Here is a 10,189-nt window from a genome sequence, read left to right as displayed (position 1 = left end):
GATTTCCTGCAACATAATTAGACACGATACACATATTAGTTCAGAATATTGCACAGTGCATTCACACACCCTTCCATCTCAGCAAAGTGCACACACCATTGCCACTAGGGCACTACTATGGGGTATCAAGTAAAAAGCGGTCGCAGAGAAAGGCAACCCTCCAGGACCATTGGGACGAGGGTAGATGCTAGATTCAAGTGGCCTAAGGGACCTTTTACGTCAGGAGGAGGAGGCACAGCACAAGGGGGAGGAGCTAGGCCAGCGGGATAGTTCCTCTACTGTCCATGCCACCAACTATTACCTTTAGTAATCAGGTGGCGAGCGAAGCGAGCCCGAAGCGTGGCAAGCGAAGCAAGCCCGCGAGGGTACTTTTCGGGTACCCTGTTCGGCCGGAGCTGCTCTCCCTGGTGACGTGTCTCCTCCCCTAGTGACGTCAGAAGGTCCCTTCTCCCACTCCGATTTAGAACCAACCTTGGGACGAGGTCCCATAAAAATGTCGCTATGGGGCCCACAAAGTTGGAGTTAGGCCCCAGAAGGTAACTATGCTTTTCCCAACTACTGGAACCTCTACATAACTTATTGAGCATAAGACTTGCAGTGAGGCTGCAGCTTAGAGCATAGCTGAGCCCCTGTGCCTGGCAGAGGAAGGGGACATGATGAAGGTAAGTGCAAACTCTACATAAGACAGAACTGTGTGCATCATCACCAGCTGAGGACATCAGCTACAAGCACATATATAACCTCTTCCATCCAGCCGCTCACACACCGCGGCCAATCAGAGTCCTCGCCTCCTGCTATTGGCCAGCGGCACACACGTCGCCAATTGAGGATGAACGCAGAAGTAGGCGGGGCACCGCCAGCTCCGGCGCTAGAGCCCCACTGGCTGTCACACTTCCGGTGTCAGCAGCTTTTCTCTGCTTCTCGCTGAGCGGCGTGGGTGCTGTGTATTGCGCCGGGGAACCCGTTACCGCCTGGCCGGAGCCCGTCCTTCCAGCAGCCTTGACCTACTCACACCGCACCGTGCCCCAGGTACACAGGCCGTCTCATTCTCATACCTTCCAACATGACCCGCCCCACTAGGTACAAAATGCTCTGTTTCTGGACTTCCCTCTTAATTTATTATTGCCATCACCTGTAAAGATACAGCTTTCTTATCATTCAACTAGTTCAACACAGGTGATGGAAATCATAAATTAAGAGGGAAGTCCAGAAACAGAGCATTTTGTACCTAGTGGGGCGGGTCATGTTGGAGGGTCTGCATTCTACAGCTGCTGTGGAAGCAGTACGACTCCCATCATGCCCTGTGACCCAGGGGACACTCGCAAGGCATTCTGGGACGTGGCTCCATCCGCAGCAGCAGCAGCAACTGGAGAGCCACTAATTGCTGGAACTGGTCCCAGGCTCTGAGCAGCTTACTCCTGATAGGCACCTGCCATGTAATATTGCCTATTATTGACCAGTAGTGTTTCCTATAGAATGTGGGCCTCATTCACATACATGCGCATTGCCAATGTTTACGCAGAGCGATTGTTTGGTGACTGCACGTGCATCGTGGCACTGCGCTGACACTGATGTGGTAGCATAGCGCTGCCGCTTGCAGCGAAGATTTATTTGCACAGTGAGTGACGGGAACCATTTTGGGGTGGTTATGGGGAGCGTTGGCAAAAGCTGGCGTGTTGTGAGTGTTTTGGGGTGTGTCACCCTACAGCTGCGATCCTGTATGCAAGAAACAGGGTGTCAGGGTCTCAGTTCCCGTGGCCATTCTGCACCGCCATGGGGTAACTCAGATGGTGGGTTATTGGAGGAACTGCGACCACCGCTGCATGTCTATATGCAGATGTGATATATGCGAGGCTGCTGTAGCAGCATTGGAATATTTTCGCACATACGGGATCGCACTTGCGAATGCATTATTGTCCATCTCTGAATCAGGCCCTATATTCAGCGAGACTCAACATACCCCAACACTGCCCTGGTGTATCGTACATATGTTTTACATTTCCCGAAGTCCCATGCCTTCATCCATATGCTGCTTGAGTATATGGTGGCGGGCATCAACTTGAACCTACTAGTGTGATACATTTTTTAATCTAATAGTAAGGAAATGTCAAGAAGAAAAAAAGCAAGTAGTGATCCTGATGTTTCCATATTGTGTATATGAGGGATAAGCTAATTACAGTGAGATTCTGCCTCCCTCACATCTTCTGAGCTTCTCTGTCCTCTGGATGCTCTTACAGCTGTTCTGTTGTGAGTAGATGTGGTATAATATAGCTGTGTGTCAGTTAAATGATAATCTAGTAATATAGTGAGTCAAATAGCATGGCACTTGTCATCTTATTGCGCCATTCCTATGTTCTAATCAGTTTATGCTACTTGTAAGTGCTATCAGAGCTCTAGACCAAATGCTGATCTTTTATAACAAAAAACGAATCCATAAATGCATTAGGACCTCTAAAAACACATAATGCACCTAAATGTGTCTCCAGGCTGTGACATCATCTGAGCAAATCGCGTACAATTTGTGCTGTGTTCCTTCTCTTTTTTTTTTTTTTTTTTTTTTTAAGGAGTCGGAGAGATGGAGGCGGAGTCTGTTACCGCGTCGCAATCTGACAAAGATAAAGCCGTAAAGACTCACTTTAAAGTGACCAGATTTATTATGGAGTCAGGTAAGCTCTGTAGTATGTTGTATGTGCATGTTACAGTATGTCAGATGTTACATGTAATTATTTGTAGTAAACTGCATTCAAAAAGTGGATTTAGGAAGTTTGTGTCATATAGGGGTGTTTTGCCCACATTTTACACCATTGCAGTAATGCATAATCCCAGTACTATAATGGAATTATTCAATATCCCGGTCGTTGAGATCCCAGCGCTCAGCATAACGTCGCCGGGATTCTGACCACCGGGAAGACGGGTGCCGGTATAAAGATCCCAACCCCTGTATTTGGCCCCTGCAGTACTCTTTACAGGATTGGTATGGTATCCCGCCGCACGGGATGCTGAATGTCATTATACAGACATTGGAGCGGTGGAATTACCGGCAGGGGGGGTCAGCGCAACGAAGCCCCTTAGGGGGTCGTTGGCGAGCTCAGGTTTTATTCTCCCTCTATAGGTGTCGTTGACACCCATAGAAGAGGAATCCCCTACTTTGCCGGTATACCGGCGGCGGTATGGTAACCCGGTCGGGATCCCGGCGTTGGTATTGTGACAGCCGGGGTCCCAATGAGCGGTATGCTGGCTGCATACCCTCTTTACCACAGTAGAGCAGTTATACAGATGTATCCAGATCGGTCCTCATATCACGGCAGATATCCATGTTTGGAGCACCATGCATCTAGCCATAGACTTTTTCACATGATACTGTGTGTGCATTTTTTGCAATGAATTCAACAAAGTGACAGTGCATGTGTACCCTGGATCCTGGTTCTGGCATTGCAAGCACAAGCGCTGTTGGACCCAGATGCTAACTTGAGTACAAAAATGAAGACTGAGTTCTGATATAAGAGGAAGCACAACATGATACGGCCCATGGGGGTAATTCTGAGTTGATCGCAGCAGGAATTTTGTTAGCAGTTGGGCAAAACCATGTGCACTGCAGGGGGGGCAGATGTAACATTTGCAGAGAGAGTTAGATTTGGGTGGGTTATTTTGTTTCTGTGCAGGGTAAATACTGGCTGCTTTATTTTTACACTGCAAATTAGATTGCAGATTGAACACACCACACCCAAATCTATCTCTCTCTGCACATGTTATATCTGCCTCCCCTGCAGTGCACATAGTTTTGACCAACTGCTAACAAAATTCCTGCTGCGATCAACTTGGAATTACGCCCCATGTAAAAAACACTTGGTGAAAGTGAAATGTAGTGTGGTGACCGTGTTACAATAAGGCGTAGTGTGGTGACAGTGGGGGTCATTCCGAGTTGTTCGCTCGTTGCCGATTTTCGCAACGTAGCGATTAAGGCAAAAATGCGCATGCGCATGGTACGCAGTGCGCATGCGCTAAGTATTTTAGCATAAAACTTAGTAGATTTACTCATGTCCGAACGAAGAATTTTCATTGTTGAAGTGATTGGAGTGTGATTGACAGGAAGTGGGTGTTTCTGGGCGGAAACTGACCGTTTTCTGGGAGTGTGCGGAAAAACGCAGGCGTGCCAGGATAAAACGCAGGAGTTCTGGAGAAACGGGGGAGTGGCTGGCCGAACGCAGGGCGTGTTTGTGACGTCAAAACCAGGAACGAAACGGGCTGAACTGATCGCAGTGTAGGAGTAAGTCTCGAGCTACTCAGAAACTGCTAAGAATTATTTATTTGCAATTCTGCTAATCTTTCGTTCGCAATTCTGCTGAGCTAAGATGCACTCCCAGAGGGCGGCGGCCTAGCGTGTGCAATGCTGCTAAAAGCAGCTAACAAGCGAGCAACTCGGAAAGAGGGACAGTGTTACAGTGCGGTGTAGTGTGGGCACAGCGTTACAGTAAGGCGTAGTGCCGGTGACAGTGTTACAGTGAGGCGTAGTGTGGGGACAGCGTTACAGTGAGGCGTAGTGTGGGGACAGTGTTACAGTGAGGCGTAGTGTGGGGACAGTGTTACAGTGAGGCGTAGTGTGGGGACAGTGTTACAGTGAGGCGTAGTGTGGGGACAGTGTTACAGTGAGGTGTAGTGTGGGGACAGCGTTACAGTGAGGTGTAGTGTGGGGACAGTGTTACAGTGAGGCGTAGTGTGGGGACAGTGTTAGTGAGGTGTAGTGTGGGGACAGTGTTACAGTGAGGCGTAGTGTGGGGACAGTGTTACAGTGAGGCGTAGTGTGGGGACAGTGTTACAGTGAGGCGTAGTGTGGGGACAGTGTTACAGTGAGGTGTAGTGTGGGGACAGTGTTACAGTGAGGTGTAGTGTGGGGACAGTGTTACAGTGAGGTGTAATGTGGGGACAGTGTTACAGTGAGGCGTAGTGTAGTGAGTGTTACAGTGAGGTGTAGTGTGGGGACAGTGTTACAGTGAGGTGTAGTGTGGGGACAGTGTTACAGTGAGGTGTAGTGTGGGGACAGTGTTACAGTGAGGTGTAGTGTGGGGACAGTGTTACAGTGAGGTGTAGTGTGGGGACAGTGTTACAGTGAGGCGTAGTGTAGTGAGTGTTACAGTGAGGTGTAGTGTGGGGACAGTGTTACAGTGAGGTGTAGTGTGGGGACAGTGTTACAGTGAGGCGTAGTGTGGGGACAGTGTTACAGTGAGGTGTAGTGTGGGGACAGTGTTACAGTGAGGTGTAGTGTGGGGACAGTGTTACGGTGAGGTGTAGTGTGGGGACAGTGTTACGGTGAGGTGTAGTGTGGGGACAGTGTTACAGTGAGGCGTAGTGTAGTGAGTGTTACAGTGAGGTGTAGTGTGGGGACAGTGTTACAGTGAGGTGTAGTGTGGGGACAGTGTTACAGTGAGGTGTAGTGTGGGGACAGTGTTACAGTGAGGCGTAGTGTGGGGACAGTGTTAGTGAGGCGTAGTGTGGGGACAGCGTTACAGTGAGGCGTAGTGTGGGGACAGCGTTACAGTGAGGCGTAGTGTGGGGACAGCGTTACAGTGAGGCGTAGTGTGGGGACAGCGTTACAGTGAGGCGTAGTGTGGGGACAGCGTTACAGTGAGGCGTAGTGTGGGGACAGCGTTACAGTGAGGTGTAGTGTGGGGACAGTGTTACAGTGAGGCGTAGTGTGGGGACAGCGTTACAGTGAGGCGTAGTGTGGGGACAGTGTTACAGTGAGGTGTAGTGTGGGGACAGTGTTACAGTGAGGTGTAGTGTGGGGACAGCGTTACAGTGAGGCGTAGTGTGGGGACAGCGTTACAGTGAGGCGTAGTGTGGGGACAGCGTTACAGTGAGGCGTAGTGTGGGGACAGCGTTACAGTGAGGCGTAGTGTGGGGACAGCGTTACAGTGAGGTGTAGTGTGGGGACAGTGTTACAGTGAGGCGTAGTGTGGGGACAGCGTTACAGTGAGGCGTAGTGTGGGGACAGCGTTACAGTGAGGCGTAGTGTGGGGACAGCGTTACAGTGAGGCGTAGTGTGGGGACAGTGTTACAGTGAGGCGTAGTGTGGGGACAGTGTTACAGTGAGGCGTAGTGTGGGGACAGTGTTACAGTGAGGCGTAGTGTGGGGACAGTGTTACAGTGAGGTGTAGTGTGGGGACAGTGTTACAGTGAGGTGTAGTGTGGGGACAGTGTTACAGTGAGGTGTAGTGTGGGGACAGTGTTACAGTGAGGTGTAGTGTGGGGACAGTGTTACAGTGAGGTGTAGTGTGGGGACAGTGTTACAGTGAGGTGTAGTGTGGGGACAGCGTTACAGTGAGGCGTAGTGTGGGGACAGTGTTACAGTGAGGCGTAGTGTGGGGACAGTGTTACAGTGAGGCGTAGTGTGGGGACAGTGTTACAGTGAGGCGTAGTGTGGGGACAGTGTTACAGTGAGGTGTAGTGTGGGGACAGTGTTACAGTGAGGTGTAGTGTGGGGACAGTGTTACAGTGAGGTGTAGTGTGGGGACAGTGTTACAGTGAGGTGTAGTGTGGGGACAGTGTTACAGTGAGGTGTAGTGTGGGGACAGTGTTACAGTGAGGTGTAGTGTGGGGACAGTGTTACAGTGAGGTGTAGTGTGGGGACAGTGTTACAGTGAGGTGTAGTGTGGGGACAGTGTTACAGTGAGGTGTAGTGTGGGGACAGTGTTACAGTGAGGTGTAGTGTGGGGACAGCGTTACAGTGAGGCGTAGTGTGGGGACAGCGTTACAGTGAGGCGTAGTGTGGGGACAGTGTTACAGTGAGGTGTAGTGTGGGGACAGTGTTACAGTGAGGTGTAGTGAGTGTTACAGTGAGGTGTAGTGTGGGGACAGTGTTACAGTGAGGTGTAGTGTGGGGACAGTGTTACAGTGAGGTGTAGTGTGGGGACAGTGTTACAGTGAGGTGTAGTGTGGGGACAGTGTTACAGTGAGGTGTAGTGTGGGGACAGTGTTACAGTGAGGTGTAGTGTGGGGACAGTGTTACAGTGAGGCGTAGTGTGGGGACAGTGTTACAGTGAGGCGTAGTGTGGGGACAGTGTTACAGTGAGGCGTAGTGTGGGGACAGTGTTACAGTGAGGCGTAGTGTGGGGACAGCGTTAGTGAGGCGTAGTGTGGGGACAGCGTTACAGTGAGGCGTAGTGTGGGGACAGTGTTACAGTTACTGTGTAGTGTGGGGACAGTGTTAGTGAGGTGTAGTGTGGGGACAGTGTTACAGTGAGGTGTAGTGTGGGGACAGTGTTACAGTGAGGTGTAGTGTGGGGACAGTGTTACAGTGAGGTGTAGTGTGGGGACAGTGTTACAGTGAGGTGTAGTGTGGGGACAGTGTTACAGTGAGGTGTAGTGTGGGGACAGTGTTACAGTGAGGTGTAGTGTGGGGACAGTGTTACAGTGAGGTGTAGTGTGGGGACAGTGTTACAGTGAGGCGTAGTGTAGTGAGTGTTACAGTGAGGTGTAGTGTGGGGACAGTTACAGTGAGGTGTAGTGTGGGGACAGTGTTACAGTGAGGTGTAGTGTGGGGACAGTGTTACAGTGAGGTGTAGTGTGGGGACAGTGTTACAGTGAGGCGTAGTGTGGGGACAGTGTTACAGTGAGGCGTAGTGTGGGGACAGTGTTACAGTGAGGCGTAGTGTGGGGACAGTGTTACAGTGAGGCGTAGTGTGGGGACAGTGTTACAGTGAGGCGTAGTGTGGGGACAGTGTTACAGTGAGGTGTAGTGTGGGGACAGTGTTACAGTGAGGTGTAGTGTGGGGACAGTGTTACAGTGAGGTGTAGTGTGGGGACAGTGTTACAGTGAGGTGTAGTGTGGGGACAGTGTTACAGTGAGGCGTAGTGTAGTGAGTGTTACAGTGAGGTGTAGTGTGGGGACAGTGTTACAGTGAGGTGTAGTGTGGGGACAGTGTTACAGTGAGGCGTAGTGTGGGGACAGTGTTACAGTGAGGCGTAGTGTGGGGACAGTGTTACAGTGAGGCGTAGTGTGGGGACAGTGTTACAGTGAGGCGTAGTGTGGGGACAGTGTTACAGTGAGGCGTAGTGTGGGGACAGTGTTACAGTGAGGCGTAGTGTGGGGACAGTGTTACAGTGAGGCGTAGTGTGGGGACAGTGTTACAGTGAGGCGTAGTGTGGGGACAGTGTTACAGTGAGGCGTAGTGTGGGGACAGTGTTACAGTGAGGCGTAGTGTGGGGACAGTGTTACAGTGAGGCGTAGTGTGGGGACAGTGTTACAGTGAGGCGTAGTGTGGGGACAGTGTTACAGTGAGGCGTAGTGTGGGGACAGTGTTACAGTGAGGCGTAGTGTGGGGACAGCGTTACAGTGAGGCGTAGTGTGGGGACAGCGTTACAGTGAGGCGTAGTGTGGGGACAGCGTTACAGTGAGGCGTAGTGTGGGGACAGCGTTATAGTGAGGTGTAGTGTGGGGACAGGGTTACAGTGAGGTGTAGTGTGGGGACAGGGTTACAGTGAGGTGTAGTGAGTGTTACAGTGAGGTGTAGTGTGGGGACAGCGTTACAGTGAGGCGTAGTGTGGGGACAGTGTTACAGTGAGGTGTAGTGTGGGGACAGTGTTAGTGAGGCGTAGTGTGGGGACAGCGTTACAGTGAGGCGTAGTGTGGGGACAGCGTTACATTAAGGTGTAGTGTGGGGACAGCGTTACAGTGAGGTGTAGTGTGGGGACAGCGTTACAGTGAGGCGTAGTGTGGGGACAGCGTTACAGTGAGGCGTAGTGTGAGGACAGTGTTACAGTAAGGCGTTAATGAAAAGCGTGGGCGCTGTGACACAGATACGCACCCAATTTTGGATAACCGTGGGTATGCGCGCGCCTGATAACCGCTGGGAGCGGAGGTGGCTTCTGGGATATGGGTCATTATTTTGACCACACTTAGGTCGACAGTCATTAGGTTGACTGCTATTGGTCGACATGGTCATTATGTCGACATGGGAAAAGGTCAACAGGAGCTTATTTTTTACTTTTTTGGTGGTTGTTTTCTTCGTAAAGTGACGAGGAACCCCAATTAGTGCACAGTGTCCCTTCGCATCGCTCGCCATGCTTCGGGCAAGGAGCCTTGCTCCGCTGCGCTCAGCACAGGTTACTATTCCAAATCCTAGTCCATGTGGATCCTAAAGTATAAAAAAGTTAAAAAAAAAAAAAAAAAAATATTGAAAAACCCATGTCGACCTAATAACCGTATCCCGGCTTCTGGGAGATGTAGTTCCCTTTGCTGTCGCCTTCTGGGGTGGGGGGAGGAGAGGTGCCCCTCACACACTCAGTCACTGCTGCTACAGGAGACCGTCTCCTGATGCTAGAACAGACACAGCTTTGGAAGGAGTAATTACTGACCAATTAAACTAACTGGAAACTTCCAATTGCTTAATTAGTCTTTATGTCGCAAGGGTACCAGAGCTAGTCCCAGTGACTTTTCCTAAAAATGACGATATTAGGAAAAATAAGACTTGCCCTGGGGGGTGCGTGAATAAGAAGCAGTGATTTCTATAGACATCATCGCGTCTTATTTTTATCTCCTCTAATTGAATAGGGCAACTCCACCCTGCAGGGTTTTTTATATTTCCCGCTCTCAATTGAGTTCCTCCCATAGTGTCCATACTAAGCACTCATCCTTTAGAATGTAAGCTCTCACGAGCAGGGCCCTCTTCCCTCATGTGCTGATCCTTCTCTTTAATAATCCTCTACTGCCCAAATCCTGCAGTTTTTTTGGCCACCTTGATACTTATCTCAGTGTCGTCTACTGGTGTAGTTATGCTTAGTTCCCCTGTACTTGTCCTATATTGTCTTCAACTGTAAGTCACTGTTTTCCTGTTTTGATTATGTGCATATGTACTCTGTAATTGGGCGCTGTGGAACCCTTGTGGCGCTATATAAATAAAGGATGATAATATTATTATTAATTATCCTGCTCACTGTAATGCCTTATTTTGCAGGTGTTAAGCTGGGAATGCAGTCCATTCCGATAGCCACTGCTTGTACTATTTATCACAAGTTCTTCCATGAGACCAGACTCGATGACTATGACCCGTATCTTGTAGCCATGTCTGCTATTTACCTGGCTGGGAAGGTAGAGGAACAACACCTGCGAACAAGGGACATCATTAATGTCTGTCACAGGTGAGAGCTACAGTGACAATGTTCAATGTACGGGTGAGTCCTTTGAGATCAT

The 10,189-nt window shown here is 50.1% G+C and overlaps 1 protein-coding gene across 1 annotated transcript in view; it reads left to right on the top strand.

Moving 5' to 3' along the window:
• The first annotated feature begins 793 nt into the window (after positions 1-793).
• Positions 794-10,189, top strand: part of CCNQ (cyclin Q) — a 50,280-nt gene continuing 40,884 nt past the window's right edge. Inside the window, exons 1-3 of the mRNA XM_063936328.1 lie at positions 794-1,029; positions 2,565-2,666; positions 9,954-10,137. Of these exons, the coding sequence (XP_063792398.1) occupies positions 2,576-2,666; positions 9,954-10,137 (275 nt within the window). The 5' untranslated portion in view covers positions 794-1,029; positions 2,565-2,575. The remainder of the gene's footprint in view (positions 1,030-2,564; positions 2,667-9,953; positions 10,138-10,189) is intronic.

The sequence above is a fragment of the Pseudophryne corroboree genome, chromosome 8 (genome assembly GCF_028390025.1).
Source record: "Pseudophryne corroboree isolate aPseCor3 chromosome 8, aPseCor3.hap2, whole genome shotgun sequence".
Classification (NCBI taxonomy): Eukaryota; Metazoa; Chordata; class Amphibia; order Anura; family Myobatrachidae; genus Pseudophryne; species Pseudophryne corroboree.
Note: the sequence above shows the minus strand (reverse complement) of the source record. Positions and strands in the feature narration are given on the sequence as shown.